Genomic DNA, 23,963 nt, shown 5'->3' on the forward strand with positions numbered 1-23,963 from the left:
TCAGGTAAATTTGGTCTATCAACTTCAATTCAAGGAGGCAGTGTCTGCCAAAAATAAAGAAATCTTTATGACTTTTATCAGCATGAAATAAAGCTAAATTTCAGAAACTTCTGATTACTTCGTTTGATCAATCAAGGAGTAATCAAGGACTTGTGTACCTTCTCATGGTAATCATACCTCAATGTCTAAATAACAGGTATAAAAACAAAAATTCACTAAATAAAGCTGAAACTCTAATAGTTTTTATGTCACCACTATAGGAGTTGTCATCTCAGCCACTCTTATAAAGATTTCTGGCTTCATCTCTAAATTTAAAAACCTTTAAATGATAGCTGAGATTCTGCACTTTCAGTCCATATTCATTCTGTTCCCTCACCTAGGCAACATTTATTTTATCAATTGCCTCATATGGACACAGTTATTGTAAATTGGACTAATGTAGATCATGTAATGAATTGGTTTAATTAGAGTATGACTGGTCTATAATAAATTGAACTGAATTGGCCTATCTGTAAAAGTACTTTGAGCTGATTTTGTTGTGAATTGGACTCGTGCAAATAAAATTTAATTGAACTGAATTGAACTGAATTGAATTGAATTGAATTGAATTGAATTGAATTGAATTGAATTGAATTGAACTGAATTGAATTAAATTGATTTAACTGTCATTTGAGTGTGTAGAGGTAACCAACTGAAATTGATCAGTCTCCTTCACCTTAACTGCTTATGGCTTGTTTATTTATGTGAAAAGTCAGCTGAATGTTGTGGCACGTGATTTGAACGCCCCGCCTACTGTTTGCGTCACGCCCTGTCTTCAGGCTATGAATGGCTGCCGCTGTAGTACAATGGGTCTGCACCATGTAGTCACCGGGTGACCGAGCGGTTAGCCGGGTGGGCGGAGTTTTCACTCCATTTAAATCGGGCGTTTAGCCGGGGCATCAGGAGGATTAAATCCGACAGTTTGTTCGGTGAGAACGCGCCGAACTTCGCTCCGGAAGATCCATGCGTTCTTTATTTTGCTAAAAACCCTCTTTCCATTGGCAAAAACGCTTTCCCCGCCATTTGTGCAGCTAACTCCCTTCCCGCTCGGTGACTGTAAAGGAGCGGACCCTTTGACAGAACAAATCCCACACGTACAACACGCTGACTGAACCGCCCACTCAACCAAAAGGACCCGAACCGAGACAGAGAATGGATAAGTGTCATCTCACTCAGGAACCGATACGGATAGTTTAATTAATTTAAACTCTGCAAGTATATATATATATATATTTCTTTTAGAAATTTCGCTGCTGAACACCACGATGTCATTTTCCCTTGTGCAAATGTAAATCCTTAAGTATTTGGACAAGATTGGACCTTGATCAAACACCTATCAATAAAACTCCAACTCCGTGAGGAAGAAAGAGCAGAAGAAAGGAGGTGAAGAGATGGAGAAATCAAACGGCTTTTCTCCGGACCGAAACGTCCTCTGCCTGTTTGACGTGGACGGTACACTGACACCACCAAGAGAAGTAACCGCCCATCTGATTAAAAGCCCATTGTTGTTTATTTGTCGTTACAAGATCTCACAAAAGCTCCGTGTTCCTCCGCAGCTCCCCCGCTCCTATTCGGTTTTTAGTGTGGGGAGATCAGCATACAGTGTCCTCTGAGCATCATGTGCTCAAACACGTTTTCTTCCTCCCCCCAATGTAAACACCAGGGTTAAACCTGAGTATTTCCTGCAAGTCAGCAGGTTTTGAAGCTGTCACTTTGCACAACTTAAGGGCTTGTTTTCAGTTCACATATACTGTGCATGCTTTGATGAAGTTTTCTGTGTCTTAATTGCATGATTTGTCTGTCTTGGGTTTGTCTGAGCTCATTTCTGTATGTTGCATAATGTGGCAGTTGCTTTGAATTGCATTATGGAAAAGGTAATTTCTGCAGCCATGTCTTTTGTATGTTGTCATCTCTGTTTAATAAGACTTTAACTACACAGAATCTACATTTTGCAATAGATAGACCTTAATCCTGTTGAGACATACTGCCACAGAGAGATAAGGCAGAGTATATTTTTCTGTATTCTGCAGAAAATTGACCCAAAGCTGGATGAGTTCTTCCAGACCCTGAGGAGGAAAGTGAAGATTGGCGTTGTCGGGGGGTCGGACTACCCCAAGATAGCAGAGCAGCTCGGGGAGGGTGATGACGGTGAGGTCATTAACTAAATTGCACTAAATAACCTGATACTTTTTATTATTACTTCTTTAATTGGATGCCAGTCTATAGGGAGCAGAGAGAACATGGGTCCTGGGAATATTTTAGGATTTAGGGCACAGCCTGCCTAGAATAAAATCTGTTGGCTAAAACAGCCAAAACTTCATAAAAAGAAATGACAAACGGTTATATTTTAAATCACCCTAACTGCCCCTGGGTGATTTCACAACATGTCTGGTGCCACATTTCAAAGAGCGTTCGTGCTAAGTTTAGACATATGTGGCATCACTGACATCTGATGTGACATGGTTTAGTCAATTTCATCACACACCGGTACTCTGGACGTCACAAGGTACCAACAACAGCCTCCAAGCTCAGTGCGCTCATGTCTGCACTGACAGACTGATAACTGAGCTGCCAGTAAATATTAGACACAGCTGGAACAGAAATACATGGTGCCAAGAGGGCAGTGTGGTTTGATCACCATGCCAAGTGTGCTAAAGGTGAATCTGTTCATGATGCCAAGTCACAGCTGATTTTGTTATTACTTACCATAGAATTTTATTAAAATATTCATATTATTTAACCTTTATTATACAGTCTTATTTTTAAGAGACCCATGTTTTTATTATTATATATGATAAATATAATAGTTTATAGATGGACTATTGTGTACACATTTCTACTGTCTATACGTATCTGAATTTTTTAATGTTATTTTGTATTATGGATAATGAAATTCCTTTAAAATAATTTCCTAAAATTATACTGAAACATGTTTTCCTAAATTAGCCCATTCATTTATTTTCCACATCCACTTGTGGGGGTGCTGGAGTCTCTCACAGACACCGTCATGGTACAGGTGGAGGTGGGGTACACCCTTTACAGGTCTGTTTTTTGTTTTGTTTAGTTTTTTTTTTAATTGCTGAACTAGTGACTCATGAGGCTCCAGTTCTGACAGACTTAGGTTTTCAGTGGGCAACCTCTACCACCATTTAACCTAAGTTATTGTTAAATGTTTTTATAGCATTGCATCATTTTTCCAGGCTTTTTTCCTCCACACTCTAACTTAATTGAAATGTGTTTTCCCCAAATTAAATAAATAAATGTGAAATCTCAGTCTGAACATTTTATATTTTGTCTTTTTGTACGATTCTATACTGAATATAGTGAATGCTTGGAGGGTCATGTTGCTATGGTTTCCTGACATATTGCAGAGCATCCTAATGAATACCGGTTGATAAATTTTATGTTAGACACTGCATGATTAAATAATTACATAATCATTTATTCTAACAGCATATTTTATAACATTTGAAACCTTGTAAAGACATTTTATTGTAACTTAAATAACATTGTCTTCCGCATGCTTTTAGCTTGTTGCACGATACTGTTATAGTTTAGGTGATTAAGCAACATTAGTCGTGTCTTTAACAGTCAGCGTTGCGTACACTGTAATCTGCTCTCAGTTAAATATAGCAGGTTGTTAGGTTCTTCCGTTCTTCGTAGAGCAGCTGCTCTAAATGTAGTCAGAGAGGCTTTAAAGGAGCAGATGAGCAAATTTATCCTCATGTCATTTGTCTCCTGTCTTGTAGTGATACACAAGTTTGACTATGTGTTTGCTGAGAATGGAACAGTTCAGTACAAAGATGGAAAACTCCTCTCAAAACATGTAAGTGGCTGTAAGTAATGGTTGGCATGACTGTCCTGCACACATATTTCATTATTATTATTATTATTATTATTATTATTTGTCTATGTAGTTTTTCAATTGCAGTTTTACATTTATTTTTATCTCAAAATTATTATGTATTTTATTTGAATGTTTTTTAAAATCTTTTCCTGTTTTATTCTCATTTAATCTCAGAGAATTTTATTTAGAATTTTTATAACTATTATTTCCTCACATAAAATTGAGTGATTTTCCCCACAAAATTCAATAGCATTTTCTCAGTTTTTCACATTATGACCCTCTAAATGTTGTGTAAATTATAATTTTTTGCTGCATTAGAGTTTAAATGGGATTTGTTATTTTTATCAGTGTTTTGCATTTACATGTTAGAGAATCATTTCATGGAAAGTTCTGTACAAATAAAGTCTAAATGAGTGATTAACTGATAAAGGCAGGTTAGAAATTACCATACAGCAAACCATCTTAGAAGGTACACACCTCATGTTGAGTGTTTCATTACCAATGGGGGAAAAAAAAGAAAGAATTTTTTTTCGGTCATGTTTCGAAATTTTTTCCACAGTTTGCTCGATGTTTCAGTACATTTTTGCCTCTGCAGGCCATCCAGAACCATCTTGGAGAAGATCTGCTGCAGGATCTGATCAATTTCTGCCTCAGCTACATGGGACTCATCAAGCTGCCAAAGAAAAGGTGAGTTGCAGACCAAGAGCAGACCCCACCCAGCAACCCCCAACAACCACTCTTGACATCTTTGACCTCCAGGTATGCAGGAATGTTTCATTGTCAGCACTGATATGTTAGAGCAGGAGAAGACATTCCTCTTGTGGTTAATGGGAAGGAACGAGTTTATATTTTAAACTGAGTCAGACCAAATCCAGGTTTCTACTTCCAATCAGTCTGTTTAACATGTTTTTTTACATCTTTCTCTGCCTGCAGGGGGACGTTTATTGAGTTCAGGAACGGTATGCTTAATATTTCTCCCATCGGTCGGAGCTGCACACCAGAGGAGCGAATTGAATTTTCTGAAATTGACAAGGTGAATTACTTTCATTTTAACTCTTGTCCTGTAATCAGTCACCATGAAATTCTATTAATCAGGGATATTTCCTTAACAATGTGCCACTGGTTGAATTCAGTAAAACACATGCAGTGTTTCTCAACACGTCAAACTTTAACCACAGTGAGTAAATTTTTACAGAATAATTCAGTCTCACAGTAGATAACCAGAACAAAACCTGCTGATAACCTGTCGTTATCTGCGGTTACTGTTTTTTAGTTAACAAAAGCAGGCCATTTTCTGCTATATGCACAGCAGATAGTCAGAATTTCTAATCACAAGTTAGTTTAAATTCAGCGCCTGTCACTTCTGAGACAGGTCATTCTTTGGTGCAAATGACAGTTTTGTCCATATCTGAGGGTTTACTGCAACATCTAAGCCTCTCACAACCCTGAAATGCACTAAACACAATCCAAACACACTGTTTCATCACGTCACCGCTTTGCTTCATGACATTTCAGTGAAACAGAGAACAGTGAAACAACACTGAGCTTTCCAGACAGTTTAACAAATCCTCCACTGACGACTCACAGAGCCAGCCGATATAAAGGAAGCCATTATCAGAGGAGGGGAAATTTAACGCTTCAGCTAACAGCATGCTTCAGCAACTGTTTTTTCTTTTATTTCTTTTGTGTTCAGTACTTAATGACACAGGGAACCATGTTGTTTTTGTCCAGTGAAGCTGTAGCTACCATATTTTTAAAACCTGGTGAAAATCAGATCATTTTGTATTAATTTATATGTTCAAACGTAGAATTTGAAGAGGTTAGACCTTTAATTTCATTAATCTATATACTTAAATCCTTCTTACATAAAAGTTTTTTATGCATAAACTTGATGATGTTCTTTATTTAACTTTATGCCTTGAATTAATTTCAAAGAAGTAGAGACAGGGGTCAAATAAAAAAGGTTAATGGATCTCACAACTAATTAGGTAAAATGGCAAAAGGTCAGTATCATGACTTAGTAAAAAAAAATAAAAAAAACAGCATCCCAGAGAGACGGTGTGTGCAATGCATTAAAAATAGACCTCACTCTGCAGTGAAAACCAGGCTTTCATTGCAGAAAGGCAGCTTGTTGCTGCATACACAGACACAAATGCAAGCTAAAACTACTAACGGGATTTTCAAGAGAAAGTCTGGACAGTTTGATTTGGTCTTTTTCTGCAGGTGAGCAGGAGGCAGTACTTGATGCAGAAATTAGGCGGTTTTCTTTACAATATACTGAGAATAACAGATGAGGCTCCTTATTGTGTTGATATGAGTACTCATGTGACTGCATGTATCCACAATGGTGTCAAGCAAGCAAAAAGCAGCACACAGGTCAGCAGAGAGGACAGACTCTCACCAGCATGTACATGCTCTCACACACACAGCAACTGCAAATTTTCCAGAATATTTGCTAACACATTTATACATTAACTCACCTGCTGTTGATTTGAGGTTGAAAATTTCCACAGACAGTCTGGAGTAAATGTTGTTAAAACTTGAATTCTGACATGGCAACTCTCCCGAACATATGTAGAACATTTCAGGACTCCAGTCCATTTGTGAGTGTGATTTTTATCTGTGCCAAGTTAAAAAATCAATAAATAAATGCGCAGAAATCTACAGACATAATCTGCATGCTGCCATCCACATAACAAGACTTTGCTTATGTCATTAACACGATGCCACACAATTATTGTGATATTTTCTGTGAATTATAGTGCTGTCTGCACATGGATTGCAGGTCATTACTTTCTGTTTCTTGTTGTCACATTTTACATGAGCAGTTCAACAGTTGTATAAACACTAGTTTACTGTAGCTGGTGATGGAAAAAATGAGGCATTTAGCTCAACTGATAAACCACAACCTTGTGATCTAACTGGGTTCCTTGTTCCTTGCTCCTCAGAGAGAGAAGATCAGGGAAAAGTTTGTTGCTGCCCTGAAAGAAGAATTTGCTGGAAAGGGACTACGCTTCACTAAAGGTGACAGAACATAAAGGCAGTTCCCAATATTCAGTAAATCTGTGTCCACATCAGAGCCAAAAAGAAAACAAAACAACCTTCTTCTGTAAATGTCCTCTGAACTTATTTGTTAATCAGTTTTACCCTCATTTGTTACTTTTTGCTGACTTAAAAAAACCTGTAAGCAGCATGATTAATCAGCAAGAAAATGTGTTTGTCATCATCCAGCTTGATGATGAGTGTTTTCCATCAGACTGGCTTTTTAATGTTCTGTTTACTTCAGTGCAGCCTGATGGAAAGCATTTTGAAGCATTTCTGTTTGTTGCATGTCTTGTCCTGGACCTTGTGCCGTACGTCAGTTTTCAGTTAACTATTATGAACAGATCATTCCCTCTCGCTCCCTGACAACACAGCAGAATGAACAGTCAAGGAAAGACCTGATGTTTGCTTATGTGCTCCAGCAGGTTTGTGTGCTTCTGCCCATGACGTGCGAGGGCTGTTAACTCATGAGGAAAACAAGACAAACGACTTTTCTTTCCTTGAAAGTTTATCAGCTAAAGCACCTAGACTTTAAACTCTTGCATGATGCATGATGTGTAAATTATTTTTGTTTTTGTGCAGCCAGAAAGTATTAATGTTTACTGTGTGGACTCTGACACTGAGCTGAAACGGGTTGATGTTGATGAGAAGATGTGGACGATTTATTTGTCCACCTTTGCTTTGGAGTTAATCTTGGAGTTAATCTAGGGAAGGCATTCCTACCCTTCTTAGCTGATATGGCCAATCTGTAATAGATGTTATATAAGCCTAACACTTTCCACTGAGAACACAAAGTAAAAGACGCGGCGTGTTTATGATGTACCCGTATGTTCTGAGGTATCATCATGTTTTTGTCATTTGCAGAGGAGTGAACAAAGAGAAAACCTCTTATTCTTTAAGAATAACAAACACTGGTCATCTCTGAGGTGTGCTCAGTACGGTTTTAGAAAGGTTGCACTGCATCTTATTTGCAGAGTTAGTTTTCTAGGAGAACTTTAATCTTTGCTCAGGAGTGAAAATTGCAGACCAGAGGACGGGCTGGTCACAGGTAGATCTGAGACTCTAAGTAGCTTATATAACAAAGTCGAAGGTGTTTTTGATGGAGGTGTGTGGAGGGTGTGTGAGGAAAAGAATCGTCTGATTGGCCAGATGCTGGAGACTAGATAGTGAACATAATCATAGGTGGAAACAGGGGGAAGGGTGAGAAAGAAAGCTGCTAAAGCCCTTTTAGGCTTTTTCATCCCTCATATTTCACAGTTCAGTGTTCACTGTGTTAATTTGGTTTGCAGCTGAGCTAGAACAGAGATTTTGTTTGTCCTTTTTAAGATGACTAAGCAGTTAAGTTTTAATGAGCTGGCCATCATCGTCCCATCACACACAGTTTGAACATCTAACATGCCTGACATTCTTGGTCAAATTTAGCTGAAATGTTTTTGTTTTTGTTGTCAGGAAACAAGTTTTCTGCAGCTTCTTATCTAAAAATGCTCTCTGGTAGCAGACTGTGTCGCTTTCTTCTTTAAAATGCAAGACATTCTTTGAAGTTATAAGCCAGAATAGATGATTATATACAAGGGATGCACCAAAACCAAACTGAGTACTAGTACTTACATTTGAGTACTTACCCATACTGACTACAGATATGAGTACTAATAAATCCCAGAAATTGTGGAGCAGAATGCCAGATGTGGTTAATTGTGTGATACAACGAACGGTTCATCTTGTGGCCATCCTCTAAAAGTAAGGCAGAAAGTCAGAGTTTTCATAAATAAGGAGGATAAAGTGGTTTTTGGTGGATTAAGTTCACAGCTGTGACAAAGCACCTAAATGCCTAAAATCAGCATCTCTCACCGAGATAAAGCCAAATTCTGATTTTTTAAATAGCATCCATAATAACTTTGTTTCTGGGAACCCAGTGATGAAAATTATTAAATAAACTTTTATGAATACCGATGTCGGAGTGCACGCACATAATATCAGACCAATACCCAATACTGATATCAGTATCGGTGCATCTCCACTGTATACGACTGAAGCTGTGATTATCTCAGTATCTGTCTTCGTCATTGTCTCATTCCAGGTGGTCTCATCAGTTTTGATGTTTTCCCTGAGGGCTGGGATAAGAGGCTGTGTTTAGAGCTGCTGGAGAGCGAAGGCCTGGACGCCATCTACTTCTTCGGCAATGAGACTTCAGATGTGAGATCATTTCGTTGCAAACAGACAGAATATCCACATAAGTAACTGAAATGTTTCACTGAAAACACTTTATTTTTGGGGAGTTTTTCCCTTTTACTGCACATGTATGGCCTGAAGAGATGAGGCCTTTGCACACCAAGCCTGTATTTTTTATGTTTTTTTATTTGTCTGTTTGTTTCTTTGGTTTTTATCCATCATCTGACAGAAATTGTTGTGCACAGAAAGTTTGCCCCCTGCATCCAGCAGGTTTTATTAATCTGTAAATAGCAGCTCTTCACAGTACAAGTTCAAATTGAGCTATCGTGCAGTCAAAATGATTTTATGCTCATCATAAAAGGAAATAAATAAAGATGCTTCATCAATCTGGTCTAAAGAGACAGGAGAGTTTCACCAGCTGATTAAACCTTTCAGGTGTGATTTTTCAGGCATTGCTACAGTTTGATTTCCTGGTTCAGCACATTAAAAAGGAGACCACCACCTTCCACAGTCCAGTTAGCCTTTATTCTTTAAAACGAGTGCTTTCCACAAAGCTGTCGCCCCATATCAATGCAAAAAAACAACCTCCCTTTAAAGCTGCCATGTGAGAAGGGATCCTGTTTGTCATGAAGTCCTTTATGCTGGAAAACAAAGCGAATCAGTTTGTCAAATGTCATTTTGTATAATATTATTTCCCTGCCTCTGATGTGTGTTTCCATTGCTTACTAATATCAAAATGGAACAAATTTGCATCTGCCTGCATAGTGGCTGGTCGGGGACACTGCAAACAAGTAAGGACTAGGTGTTAGCTGTCCAAACAGAGTAGGTAAAGCCTTTTAAGAGACAAGCTAAAACAAAGTGTTAGACTTGAATAATAACTCATATGAATAATAGAATATGATTGAATGATTTGGCATCAGGTTCAAATCAGTCACCCTGCAGCTTCTCACTGATCAGCAGAGCCCTTCATGTTGAAGGATGCTGGGATTGAAAGATGCTCAGACATACAGTGTTTGAGCAGCAGCAGTTCTAATGGCATGAAAACCAGGCTGCTTATTACATTGCAAGGCAGCAGCAAATATGAGGTAGAGAGTAAGACAGGAAGTGTGCTGCTTAAATAGACTTCTACGGTTAAGTGGGTATGTTTGGTATGTGGCAAGTAGGAAATGAGACAGATCACAAGAAAACAGCAGAGCACCTCGAGCTGCCTGCTCGAACTAGCTCTGCTTCATTTAACAAAAGCTGCATTGCAAACAAGATAAGAATGATGTGTTTATCTACTTGTGGAGAATTTGACTTTGTATGTTAAATTATATACAAAAACTAAAATAAATTTGAAATAAGTACTTTTTAAAAGTTCAGTTGTACAGGTTATTTTAGGTTGTTTTTTTTTTTTTTTTTTAGGACATTGTCAACAACTTTTTGCAGTTTTTGTAAGCTTGTGGGTTTTTTTGTAGGTTCTGTCTGCTGATCTGACCAAAGCTCAGTTTGAAAGGATTGGCCGATAATGGCCACAGGAGATGATAGGCATGTCAGTCCGAAAGTAGCTTACAGTATATTCATGTTCATACAGTTAAAAACACCACATCAGGGTGTGTGCTAAGCAAACAGATCTCAATGCAATCCTGGAGGGCTTCACACCTGTACTTAGAGCTGTCCATATTGAATGATTTTTATGCATTTTTTAAGCTTCTGGAGGTGTTCAAACTGCTATTAGAAAGGCGATCTACAGACTGTTGACCATGCAGAATTGCTTATATTAAAAAGACCAGAAAGTCACTTTTGCTCTGTACATTTCTATAACTGATGTGATGAATGAAAACAAGTAAACACATAAAGCAGCTCTTGGTTTACTCTTTGAGTTTATGTGGGGGAAAGAGCTGCAGCAGCTCCAGGTTTTTCAGTCAGTTCAAACTCAGCTCAGATGTTACAGAAGCAACAGATGAAAACATTTTAGATATCTGATTCGTTTCACTCACATGAGTAAAAACAAAATATGACATTTTAACACTAGAAGTCCCAGGAATTTTGATGTCTCCCTAAAGTCCCAGAGAAGGGTCGAAAGACCTTTAGTCCAAACTGACGACTCTGCTGGCAAAAATTAGCATCTCTTCATTTGTAAATGCAGCCATTACCTGAGGAATGCACCCATTGCATCCAGCCCCTCCTTGTTACCTTGAAACGTCTGGTAAATTCTGTGGCAGTGGGGGATGGTGGGCTGAGGGGGATAAATAGTAGCTAGCTTCACCTCGAACAAATAGAAGGAAGCAAAATGCAGAGGCGGCTTACAACTCAGCAGGCATTGGACCTGATCCTCAGCGATACAAACCCTTGTGACTCAGATGGAGAAGAGATACAAATTCAGCTGGATTCGGACTCTGACTCTGAGCAGTCTTCAGGTAAGATTTGAAACTATTATTGAACTTTTTGGTATGACAAATTTCTTTCTTTCTGCTTTGTCCTGTACTGTGAGTTGCAACACTGGAATTTCTCCATTTTGGTACAAATAAAGGATTTTTTTAATCTTATTTCCAAAACATCCTATTTTCGTCCTCTGAAATTGTGAAATTGTTTACCTTGCAGATGATGAGACTGCTCCACTGCCAGAAAAGAGGGCTCGGTTGGGAAGTGAGAGGACAGAGATGGCTAAAGATGGCACAGTGTGGCATGAAGAACAGCTGGGGACATGTCTCAATTTCACCCCAATAGAACCATACGGCACAGATGGAGAGCCAACTGCTAAGGCCAGAAGAAGTATCCGGACTCGTCTTCAAAGCTTCTTCTGTTTTATAACACTTGAAATGCTTCGTAGCATTCAAGAATGGACCATTCAGCATGCACGGCAAAAGGAGCAGGCAGATTGGTTCATGAACCTCCCAGAACTAATGGCATTTATTGCAATTATTATCTTGCGGGGGGTGAAGAAAGTTCCATCACTACGTGACAATTGGTCAGCAGAGCTGGGAAACCCACGAATCATTGCTACTATGGCCCGAAAGCGCTTCCAAAACATCATGCAACACCTACGCTTTGATAACATGTTCACACGCAGTGAGCGAGTGGAGACAAATAAGTTTGCTGCAATTTCTAATCTGTGGGAATCTTTTGTCAATAACTGCATCAGATCTTATAACCCTGGTCGACACATCACTATTGATGAACAGCTTTTCCCGACAAAGACTCGCTGCAGTTTTCTGCAGTACATTGCAACAAAACCGGACAAATTTGGCATTAAGTTTTGGCTGGCTTGTGACTTGAAATCAAAGTACATTTGCAATATCCTGCCATATCTTGGCAAGGACCCCAGTCGTCCCAGTGGAGAGAGACTCTCTGAGAGTGTAGTGATGAGGCTGATGGAGCCGTTCATGGATAAGGGCAGAACTGTAACAACAGACAATTTTTTTACATCGCTGTCCCTTGCGCAACGACTGCTTAGCCGGAAAACCACCATCCTTGGCACAGTCAACAAGATTCGCCGGGAAATTCCTCAGTCAACTAGACTGAAGGACCACACTAAATTCACCACTCGAGTGTTTTCCACCACTGGTGCAACACTCGCAGTATATGCGCCGAAACGGAAAAAGACTGTCTATCTTCTCAGCAGCATGCACAATGTGGTTGAGACTGAGAATACCACCAAAAGGAAGCCAAACACTGTCACACAATACAACACCACAAAGTGTGGTGTGGATGTGATGGACCAGATGGTGCGGGAGTACAGCGTGCGTGCAGGAACACGGAGATGGCCAGTCGCCGTGTTCTACAACATGATCGACATGGCGGCACGGAACGCTCATGTTCTTCATAAGGAATGCACCGGAGTGCAGGAGAGAAGAGTGGACTTCCTGGTTGAGCTCGCGAAAGAGTTGGCCAACTCTCATGTGAGTCAGAAGAAGGCACATAAGGAGCAACTGCTTCAGCAGCAACCTCCCACACCTAGCCCTGGGAAAAGGGCAAAATGTCAGGTCAACCATCGATGCAAGAACAATTGCGCAACTGTAAGATGTGTTGACTGCTACAAATACACATGTGGCAAATGCAGGATGGAGATACCATGGAAGTGCCAAGCATGTTTGGACTTAGCACAGACGGACTGCTGAAAGAGCAGAAAAGCCATTCACACAAGGGCATGCCACTGTAGCCTTGTGTAAATATTTGTGAAATTGTTTCATTACTTGCATTATTTTAACTGTTTTGTTGTTTTTTTTATGACAAAAATAAAAAGCATTGGAAAAAATTCACAGTTGTTCTTTTATATCTTTGTCATGTTGACATTTATGCCCTCTTGACTTAGACACTAATGCTTCTGGACATTTTACTCACAGACCCTGCCTGTACCACCACAATCAAAAAATGTTCATTTTAAATATTCAAAATTGTTCATTGCTTGGGCTTTTTGGACATAAGGTACATGAACATTGGGTTAGAAAGTTTGAAAAATTGGTAAAAAATTCTGAAAAATTTGTATTTTTTCATTTGTATGAAAAGAGGAGAGCTGGACCTTTTAAAGTGATTTTTTAAAAAAATATGAATTCATCATTTTGTCATATCATTCTAAATTGTTTGCTTTTTTATTGAAGGCCCACAATGATTATCTTTTTTTTTTTCTTCTAAAAGCACACAAATGTGTCGAGGAGGTATATATCATATATCATATCAAATATATTTTTAATTATTTGAAATATACTAGAATGCAGGAAAACCTTTCTGAATCTGTTTGAGGTCTACTCCAATCTCATACTCAGGGGACCAAGCAGTGTCTCAAGCCAAGCTTTGGGCAAAAGTTGACAGTCCAGTTTCAAGAGTCTACAGTGTCTCCCCTAAGTATGCGCCCTCCTGGGGTGTGCCAGTAATTGACTCGTCTACAAACAAAAGAAGCTGTTCGCAGCTTAAGACAGGATTTTAGCTAAAATCCTACTGGTCAATCGACCCATCTCTGGGTTGTAAAGGTAGAAAGGTCAATTGACCCCTCTCTGGGACTTCTAGTGTTAAGGTGCATCAGTGGCTCCATGTAATGGTTTGTAATTTCTGAGATTTTTTTCTTTTTTTTATAGGGAGGAAATGACTATGAAATTTTCAACGATCCGCGGACCATCGGTTTCACAGTTTACTCTCCCGAGGACACGGCCAGACTCTGTCGGGAACTTTTTTTTGAGGCTTCACCGCAGGACTCCTGATCCCTACCCCTACAAGCCTCTCTGAACTGGATAACAACCAGAATCTTGAGTCCAGCCTATTTATGAACTGCTAAAAAGGTACTACTACTGATCTCTTCATATCTTTACTGAATGTTAATAACACAGCAGCGAGGTGATTTTACATTTACTTGATAAATTGCACCATTTTTATCTTAAAAAAGGGACAGTATTTCATGTTGCCATGTTAAATTTAAGTACTGTGCCAGAAGTCGTGTTTGACTGCTGTGATGTGCAGCATTTTAACCTAAAATGAACCAGAAATGCTTGGGAGAGAATCTAAAAATGAATAGTTAATCTTTGAGATTACTTCAAGTAATAAGTTATATTTGCACTAATGGTATGATTTTATTCAGTATTCTGTATTATGTATACCACTGCAGGAGACAAGAGGAACAAAAGAAAGTGAGATTAAAATGTGATTCACCATTTTAGAACATGAGGGATTTTTTCCTTCTCGGTTGAGGGAACATTCCTGGTTTTTTAAATGTCTGAACTGGAATTTTGTTTATTGTTTACTGTGATCCCAAGTGTCAAATGTCCGTTCAAAACATACAAAGCTGCTGAATAAAACAAAAACTTGCATGTGTTTATTTTCTGCTTAACAAACACATTCAAGGAAAAACTGAATCCATTTATATATAAATAATTATCTTTTGTTATAAGATGAAGGTACTGGGGTCATTTTTACAGAATAACCTTTAAAGACCCTTTAAAAACTGCATGCATTGATCCTTAAAATATATTTAAATCTACTCTGAGTTTGACTCATCGCAGACAGATGTGTTGTAATCAACCTAAACTGAACAGATGATTAAAAAGTTTTGTTTCTTAGCTAAATTTCAGAGCTAATCTATTTGCTTGTGGCAATATTTTATGAAATGTACACTCTTTAAAGTGTTTTTTATCAACTTAATAAATTGAAAGTTTCCTTTCAGTTCTATTTTCATACTAATATCCTGCTCTTTTATCATGGGTCACTGTTTCAGAACATACTGGTCCATAAATACAGCGTTATTCTGATTATAAGGCCTTTTGAAAAGCCGTTTAGATCGGCTGTAGTTCTGACTTTGACTGTAAACACTCCTTCAGCACGAAGGGCTCTGATGATCATGTTGACTCCCGTGCACATCTGAAAATGACATTTTAATGTGAGTTAATGTGTAAGATTGACCATGTTATGCAAAGAAACATGTCCGCTCGTTGTAATAAACCATTTTTTTGGTTGCCATCTCTCAGACTTTGCCTCTTTCTTTTTTTCTCGTTTGACTCGTGTCTCGATTATCAGCAATCTCCGATCTGTCATCCTGCACCCAGCCACTAGAAGCCATCTTTGTCTAAATCAGGATTCTTTGCACAGGAGACTGTGTGTAATTGTGGTGTCCTATCCTGCCATATGGTTGCCTGTTTTGTCTCACTCGCCTGCTCGTTTTAATCTGCCGTCTCTGGACAGGTTATAAAAAAAACATGGGTCTTATCATTGCACACTGCAAGTTATCATTGGAAACAAACAAAAGCAAATAAATCTGGGGAATAAAATAGAACATTTAGGTTTAGAGGTTAAGAGAATAATTTCAATGTAAAAGGTAGAATGCATCACCAGTGATGTATCCTGAGGTCATCGGGTGATTTGAATTAGTTAAGACATCATAAACCTCTCCCAAGATGATCAGTCCTCAGCTTGCATCCCAGTAGCATTTGATTGCTGTGGCCTCCTTCAGTCAGTCTTTCTGCACTTGATTTGATGGCCCACTTCTTAACCAAGCCTGGGATCCCTAGCTTGGCCAAGACTCGAGACGCCTGCCAGCCCTGTCTTCTGCACTCCTCTGTCAACTCCTGATGCTCAATATGTTTCTGTAAGCAATAATTGTCCAGACAGGAAGCATCAAATGCATCTCACTGTGAACCACAGCTGGATCATATAACTCCACCCACATTTATTTAGACTAGGAAGGGTTAAGAGCTAGTGGGCATAACTTCTAAAGTAAGATAATTAACTAATCCTGATGATGAACCACAGCCTCAAATGGCAAATATCTGCAGTTTAAGTTTAGTTCTTGTCTCATTCTAGATCTTGTCAGCTGCCCTCTTTTTGTTCTCTAAGGATTTTATTAAAACAATCATGCAGAATCTTGTTCAACTTTTAACAGACAATATTTGGAACCGCTAATTCACTGTTGCGCTTAGTTAATAAAATAGGGTCCTCAGAGACCCATTAAATTAGCTCTCAAAGCTTATTTTTATCCCTCATAATAATGAAGCTTTGAGGCTCTTGTTGTCACTTCACCAATGAAGACTTCCATTTTAACCTTATAAAAATGGAAATATATATGTATATATACATATATATTTCCTCTAAATAAGATTAAACGGCTGTCACAGAAAATCATTTTTCTTGAAAAGCAGACAAGCTGCTCAATTCTGAACTCTTTGGAGGTTCTGCAGATCTTCGTAGCTGCACCAGATTGTCAGCTAGAAGCCAGGGTGCATCAGAACTAAGATTACAAATCTGCTCCACATCAAATACTTAATGTGCATCCTGAGTGAGAAGTGTCTCCTGTGTGTAAGAATTACTATAAGTTTTTATTCAGACAAATGACAGCTGTCAAAACATGTCTCAGACTCCTGCATCCAGCCGAAAAGAAGCACACTTTCTACCAAACTCGTGTATCACACTTTAATTGTTCTTTTGAGGCTCAGTAGAAGTAATAGTGGAGATTACCACCAAAGTGGCTCATCCACAGGAAGTCACTTAAAATACCCTCTTACATGACAGAGACAAACAAAATTTTACTTTGGACAATTTCAGGCAGTGACACACACACACACACACACACACAGAAAAGATCTACAGAGACTGTATGGACATTATGTGATGAAAATGACAGAACAGCATTTCAACCTGAAAAACTACAACGTGACGATGAGCTCTGTTGGCACTCAAACCGTGGAAATGTGAGGCTCGCTATCACACTGGCCACGCTCGCCACACACAGATACATGCTTTCAAAATTTTTACACAAGTTTAGTAAATTTCTTAAGTACAGTGGCAGTTTACAACAGAGGGAGTTGAGTGCAAGTTTTAACTGTATTATTCAAAATATAAAGCTTGTAATTTGAGGACACAAATATCAACAATCGGTGAATAAATAATCAACCACCAAACAAGACAACACAAGAAAAGGTGTGTGTTTTTAAGAATTTTTGCTCCAGGGAGTTTGTGTTTTTTTTTTACCTTTTAATGAACTCTGCTTGATTTGCTGTCTCTCTCATAAGACAAAAAATCTCTAAATTTCACTTCAACTTTCACTACAAGCATCACATTCCTCTTTCTGGTTCACAGAAAACCTTCATGTATTTGTTTCTAAAATGATGATGTGAAACAACAAGATCATGAGACAAAGCATTCTTCTTTCCTAACCTAAACTAGTGCTTTTAAGACTGACAATTTACCACCTCTTTCTTTCTCTCAGCAACAGCCATTCGCGTCTCAGCTTTCCAGTCACGTGTCACTTTCACCCAACGTGACTCTGGAAAGTTTGATGAAGAAAAAAAGTAGGACTGCTGTGGCAGTCTGCAAATATGCTGTAATTAAACACACCCATGCTCGCTTTACGTTTAAATCTGCACCAGACCCATTTCCAATCTGATCATGATAAAAAAAGTAAAATGATAGCTTGTATTACACGTGGAGCAAATTTAACAGAACATATATCAGCTCTGTGAAGAAATCATCGACTTATTAACACTGACATCTTTGCTGTGTAGAATAAAATATGATTAAAAAAAAAGATAATAGATTTGAGCACAGCAAAATCATGAGTCCGAATGTACCTCCACCACCCCCCATCCCCATTCATAGCCTGAGCGCCGCCATCCACCAGGCCCCAGAACTCAGGTCCTATGAGCTGATAACCTGTCCAGACCAGGTCTCATGTTTCGTCCCAGGGTTTAGATGTATGATCTTCACCTCCACCGCCTGCACCTTCAGGTTCTTGGGTGGAACCCGGCACACTTTGTACGTAACCTCGTCCCCCTCGACTGGGACGTACTCCCCCTCAATGCTGAAACACAGAAAAAATGAAGCAGTGAAGCCTGAGAGTAACCGTGAGTTACATGGATCATCACAGATTTCAAGAAAACACAAGAAGTGTCATCACAAGTCAAAAAGTGGCCTAAATCTCTTTTTTTCATTTTCCTGTTTTTATAAACTTTTATGCAACACAAATGTGTTAAAGTAGCAAATCTCCATCTTTTTCTATTATAACTCATTTTATCCGCCTAAACTGCACAATGATAATGAAGATTCATTTCAGTTCTTTTTAATTTAAATAAATGACTTACTGCAGCTAGAGGAAATGCAATTCAGCTCTTTGATGTTGCCTTTACAGACTTTACACAACATGGTCCAACACACAAATTCAAGAAGCAAAATCTGCTGCAGCATAGAAAATAATGTCAAATGGAAATGTTGGAGCCAAATGTGTTGGCTGGGTCAGAGGATGCTCCTGCACAAAGCATTTGCAGGAATGTGTTTTTACTGAGACTCTAATCTTTCTTCTAATATTGAAGCACTGATTATTTTCAATTTTTAATTAAAAGGCAAAAAGTTGTTGCACCTTGGACGTGTGTGCTTGCAGCAAACAATAGAGCTGTAGAGTTGTATTAACCAATGAGTTATACTGCAGACCTGCAGTAGGTTTGAACCACTGTGTGTAATCTTGCTATGCAGTGTGTTGTCGCTCACTCTGAGATGTGAACAAAGATGTCTTCTCCACCGTGGGACGGTTGGATGAAACCATGACCTTGTGATCTGGAGAAGTTCTTACATACGCCCTTAAAAACTGGTCCTGAGTGAGCTCGAACTGTTCTGAAGGCAGACAGAGGAAGACAATTAAATCCTTCACATTTATCATAAAACTTTCCATAACACAATAACTTTCATTCGGTTCCAGTGAAGTAGAAAGAGGAGATGGGTCTTTAGGGGAAAAAACAACATTAAGACACTTCTATGCTGTACATCATCAGTAAATATGTAGAAAAAGTTCAAACATTTGCCTTTATGCAGTCAGAAACAACAAGTTAAAGAAGACTTTAATATTTTCCTAAATCCAGCTAATTTCCTCCTCTGGGATTTAAATAGCGCATATATTATTTTAATCATATTATTCCTAAATAAATCATCATCATAAAGATTTTTCATTATTAATATTGTTTAAATTAGATAAATGGTGCTTTTTTCTGTCTGTTCATTTCATTTTATAGATTGTAAACTATTACATATGAGAGAATGGTTCAGTGAACTGGCAGATATATTTTAATCATTAAAAAGTCTCACTTTGTAATTTATAGGAATCTACATCTCTGAGGACCTCTTCTGGCCTGCCAATACAATTGCAGTTATTCAGATAGTAATGCAGGAAGAACAGTCCAAAGGCAAAGCTGCTGGTGGCCTCTGACGTCCATTAAGATCTTCCTACAGACCATGAGTCAGGCTACTCTGCTTGAAGAGCTTTAATTTGTGTTTCATGATTGTATACAACAGTTTACTACCTAGTTACTAATTCCAACTACTTTGCATGTGTTTTATTGCTTTTGCCCCACAGCAGTGATTCTCGTTTTCTAAACTTCACCACCGTTTTGTATCTAAACTTTTAAAAATGTGTAGAACTGAACCATAAAAAGCATATTTTTGCTTATAACTAACTTTGGTAAGCTGGGATGTTCCACAAACAATCCCACAAATCAATAGTTACAGTTCTCTGTAACTATTTCAAAGTTTAAAATAAACTTTAGTAATTAAATTATCACCTTTTAATGACATATAATACCCGTTTTAAAAATTCATACTATTTAGAGCTTTTAAACATCAAGCGCAAGCAGCAAGAGTTGCAGTTCGGACTGAGTAAATATCTCGTCTTCAGCTCAGTAATACTTACGCTGAGTAGGTGCGGGTGCGTTTTGTTGGCAGTGGGCTGGGCAGATCCCGTGGAAGTGGTGGCTCCTTCCCCTCCTCCCAAACCCGGCTCCCCTCCCTCAGGAAGGGGAAGGAGAGCGTGAGAGGGGCATCAGGGGAGCGCAGCGGTGTCCTAGAGGGTGACTTGAGACTGGGATCTGCCATGTCAGATGTGATGAAGAGAAGTAGGATGGGGGAGGTTGATATGGATGCAGTATTCTTGCCAGCCAGCTGCTGCTGCTGCTGCAGCTCCTTAAACTGCTGATGTTCTGCTGACGTCCTCTGCTCTGTCTGTGGGTCCGTCCGCTCAGAGAAGCCTGCCTCACCGTGGACACTTGGCTGTTATTTAGGTCAGGGCCGTCGATTCAAGTCTGTCAAGATGACTCGCTGTGAGGAGAAAGAGACCACAGAATGAGAACAAATGGGGATCAAGGGGCTGGCATATTTCTAACTGATGGCAGAGGATGAAGAGCGGGGGCAACCAGGCTTCAAAAATCCTTTTCAAGCCACAAACCACAGATACTGGGAGAACCATGAAGTGAAAAATGTTCTGTGTGCTTCTTCTCAGGGCCTTTGACTGATATCCACTTCATGCCATTTGAAAAAAAGGGAAAATTATTCACCTGTGACATAGTAAACCATTATCAGTTCCTTCCAATGTCCCTAAAAGCATTTCAGCAAGTTAATAAGTATTAAAAAAACAAGGAGAAAGAGATTTTAGTGTCACATCAATGTTCATTAAACCCAAAATGCTTCTAGTCTACAGTCTGGCCCATTTAAGAAAAAGAGTCACTGAAAACATTTTAAGGGGGTTTTACAGGCAGACTTTTGAGGAAGATGCATTTGGGATGTACAATACTGAGCAAAGGTCATTATTCCACCCATGATTTCGTCATATTTTCCTCCTAAGCAGCCAGATGTATTTGTAATCTTTTAAAGTGGTCTTAAACAACATTTCTCCAGGCTTTCTGGAGGTCTTTCAAAGCATGTTTTTGGACATTGGTTGATTTTTCACCCATTTTCAGAAGCCATTTCATTAAATATATATACTATACTTAATGTACATATATATATATATATATATAAATGAATGAATGAATGAATGAATGAATGAATGAATGAATGAATGAATGAATGAATGAATGAATGAATGAATGAATGAATGGTTCTATTCTGGTGACAGTCTAACACAGCCCATCCCTTATGGGATTATTCAGACATATTTGCAAATTAAACATTTGTTCCTGTGCCATCACACCTACACGCCAACAAAATATATTTAAATAAATAAAAATTAATAAACAACATATATACAACTTTGAAATAACAAAAATAAATAAAAGTGAAAAAATTATGCCACTCTTGTTTATAAACATAACACAACTTAGAAAAGAACCAATTTTAAATTTATCATAGCCACTTTCATTAGCAGCCTGAAGGAACGGTGCATAATTTATTCTCATGTTTTAAGTTGCATATTAAAAATGTCAAATATAACACAGTCTGAGAGACATAAAATGGTATCATTCTTTGTATCAACAAGGTGGTTCCCAAAAGAGCTATATGGCTGGAAACTTATCTCAGCATGATGCGCAGTTTGTGCTTAAAATAATTTGATGAAATTAAACAAGTGGAGAACAAAAGAAGTGCCAGGCCTACAAACTAATCTCTAACAGATAAATAATATCTGAATGTGGCATATTTGAAAAAATAAGGTGGGTCCAGCAAAAACCTGAAAAAGGACCTTAGAAATGCATCTTCAGTTAAGGGTGGCTGTCAAGAAGTCTTTTTAAGGAGGAAAATGGGGAGAGAAAAAAGCTGAAATATGCCAAATGTTGAGAACTGAACTGAAATTCAGTGGAAACGGGTCTTATGGAGCAATCATTCTTCTTAGAACCTGAACCACAGCATCACTGAAGCCGTGTGGAATCATTTTGACAGAGAACAGACCATAAGGAGAGAAAACATCTTTAGAAATGTCAATCAAGAAGCCTGGAGAATTATTCCTGAAGACTTCTTTAAAAAATTACAAGAAAACTTGTCTAAATAGGCTCAGACTGTGTTGAAGAATGAAAGATGCTCACACCCATTACTGACTGATTTGTACAAAATCTGTTTTTTCTTTATGTTGTATTTCCAATATTGCAACTTGTACTTCCTGTTTTCCAGAAGGCTGGCTCAATAATACATCAACATTAAAAAAAGCCTCTTTAAATCCTGAGTTACTGTGAAGGTCTTTCTTATTTAACCTTAACCCAGATCTCCATTTGGATCCAGCTGCAATCTGCACTCCACTTCCAATCCCCATGATTATTCTCAAAGCTACATGAAGCATATCCTGTCCGTGGAGATTAAATTTTCACGTCCTCTGGACTTGTGCTTGTATAGTTTGGTGTAGCCTGATCATTGCGGCTCCCCTTGGGGTTAAAGAATGGATTCATCACACACTGTGTGGTCAGGTGACCTTGCCTATCAGTTCCTGCAAATCCTGCCCCGCTGTCATGAAACTGATCTGTACAATAACCCTCTGATCTCTGGTCAGGTTTAAACTTCAATCTAGAAAATGGCCACAGTTGGAGAAAACAACACATCGTGTGGTAGAGAGGGGTTATTTATTTATTTATCATATGTATGATGATGCAAGCAGGCGGCGTGACGTAGGAACAGCTGCAGAACGTCGCCGCAAGTGGTGCGTTCGTGACGTCAGTGACCCGTTCCCAAATGAACAATTACATATAATAATCCTCCAGGACTACTACACGAGTCACACGACAACACTTTGTTGCAATGAAATTAGTTATTTCCAAGAGAATTAAATTACTATCAGCGTGATCACCACAAAGAAGGTCAGAAATAACCCCAAAGAGTCATGGCTCCCATTTCTATTTAGTAAAGACATGCAATCTATGGCAGTCCGCTTTTCCGAGTCAGGAACAGTCTCTTCTCTGTCCCATCTTTGTGAAAAGGCATGAAAAGGCGCGTATGTGGAAAGGTTGAACTCACTGACTTCTCTTGCTCCAAAACAATTATCCTTCTGTGCAAAACACAACATCTAATTTCTGCGAATTGAGGCTGTTTTATCTCAGCAAATAAAACTCTAAACAATCTAAGCTCAGCTATTTCTCCAGTGTCAAAAAAAGCTTTAAAAATTCTATTAACAGCCACAACACAAAAACAATCAAACAAAAAGGGGGTAAGAGGTCGCTTCATGACAACAGCTGATCACGAGATCAATCCTGCATTCAGTATCAGATCAATGAATCAAACTCTTTAAAAAAATAAACAAAATAAAAAGAGCTCTTTTATCAAACAGGGAAATAAATCTTTTAAACAAAGCGGCACTGACACACACTCCCCCCTCTTCTTCTGCTGAAGCTTCAACGTGCACATCTTCATAGAAAATGTCACTTACCGCAGTGGGTGCGCCAAAGCTCGAGGACGGTCAGTAAGTGAGAGTGTGTTTTAAGTCCGTGTGGATTATATAATGAGTAATTAAATAAATAAGTCGACTAAATCCGCGCAGACTGACGGAAAAACCCCGATGTGACGGTGCGGATGGGGCTGCTGAGTCTGCGCAGCTGGCGGAGATTCCGATGGCGTGATGCGACTGCGTGAAAGTCACTTTGGTCGTTCCTTGACCCGCATCTGCAGAGGAACAGCGAGTCCTGCTAGGGGAGGGGATCTACCTTTGCTTAAAGAGGGCTATCTCACACTT

The 23,963-nt window shown here is 38.8% G+C and overlaps 2 protein-coding genes across 2 annotated transcripts; one reads left to right on the forward strand and one right to left on the reverse strand.

Annotated features, from left to right (window-relative positions):
- Window positions 1-1,044: 1,044 nt before the first annotated feature.
- Window positions 1,045-15,523, forward strand: LOC121654546 (phosphomannomutase 1). The gene is made up of 8 exons (XM_042008749.1): window positions 1,045-1,514; window positions 2,070-2,187; window positions 3,789-3,865; window positions 4,482-4,573; window positions 4,820-4,919; window positions 6,835-6,910; window positions 9,006-9,121; window positions 14,152-15,523. The coding sequence occupies exons 1-8, from the start codon at window positions 1,431-1,433 to the stop codon at window positions 14,272-14,274; spliced, it is 786 nt and encodes a 261-aa protein (XP_041864683.1). The 5' UTR covers window positions 1,045-1,430; the 3' UTR covers window positions 14,275-15,523.
- Window positions 15,524-16,956: 1,433 nt separating this feature from the next.
- csdc2b (cold shock domain containing C2, RNA binding b) lies at window positions 16,957-23,944 on the reverse strand. The gene is made up of 4 exons (XM_042009185.1): window positions 23,661-23,944; window positions 20,232-20,635; window positions 19,040-19,162; window positions 16,957-18,356 (listed from the first exon to the last, which is right to left on the reverse strand). The coding sequence occupies exons 2-4, from the start codon at window positions 20,411-20,413 to the stop codon at window positions 18,194-18,196; spliced, it is 468 nt and encodes a 155-aa protein (XP_041865119.1). The 5' UTR covers window positions 20,414-20,635; window positions 23,661-23,944; the 3' UTR covers window positions 16,957-18,193.
- Between the last annotated feature and the right edge of the window lie 19 nt (window positions 23,945-23,963).

Source organism: Melanotaenia boesemani, chromosome 2, assembly GCF_017639745.1.
Source record: "Melanotaenia boesemani isolate fMelBoe1 chromosome 2, fMelBoe1.pri, whole genome shotgun sequence".
Lineage (NCBI taxonomy): Eukaryota > Metazoa > Chordata > Actinopteri > Atheriniformes > Melanotaeniidae > Melanotaenia > Melanotaenia boesemani.

What these genes read in the sequence shown, in the direction of transcription:
- csdc2b (XM_042009185.1), bottom strand. Translation starts at nt 20,413, where the DNA reads ATGGCAGATCCCAGTCTCAAGTCACCCTCTAGGACACCGCTGCGCTCC. An exon ending in CGCACCCGCACCTACTCAGC is followed by an intron (nt 19,163 to 20,231) that starts GTAAGTATTACT and finishes GTCTGCCTTCAG; the next exon opens with AACAGTTCGAGCTCACTCAG. An exon ending in ATCTTTGTTCACATCTCAGA is followed by an intron (nt 18,357 to 19,039) that starts GTGAGCGACAAC and finishes TCTGTGTTTCAG; the next exon opens with CATTGAGGGGGAGTACGTCC.
- LOC121654546 (XM_042008749.1), top strand. Translation starts at nt 1,431, where the DNA reads ATGGAGAAATCAAACGGCTTTTCTCCGGACCGAAACGTCCTCTGCCTG. An exon ending in GCTCGGGGAGGGTGATGACG is followed by an intron (nt 2,188 to 3,788) that starts GTGAGGTCATTA and finishes CCTGTCTTGTAG; the next exon opens with TGATACACAAGTTTGACTAT. An exon ending in GGGACTACGCTTCACTAAAG is followed by an intron (nt 6,911 to 9,005) that starts GTGACAGAACAT and finishes GTCTCATTCCAG; the next exon opens with GTGGTCTCATCAGTTTTGAT.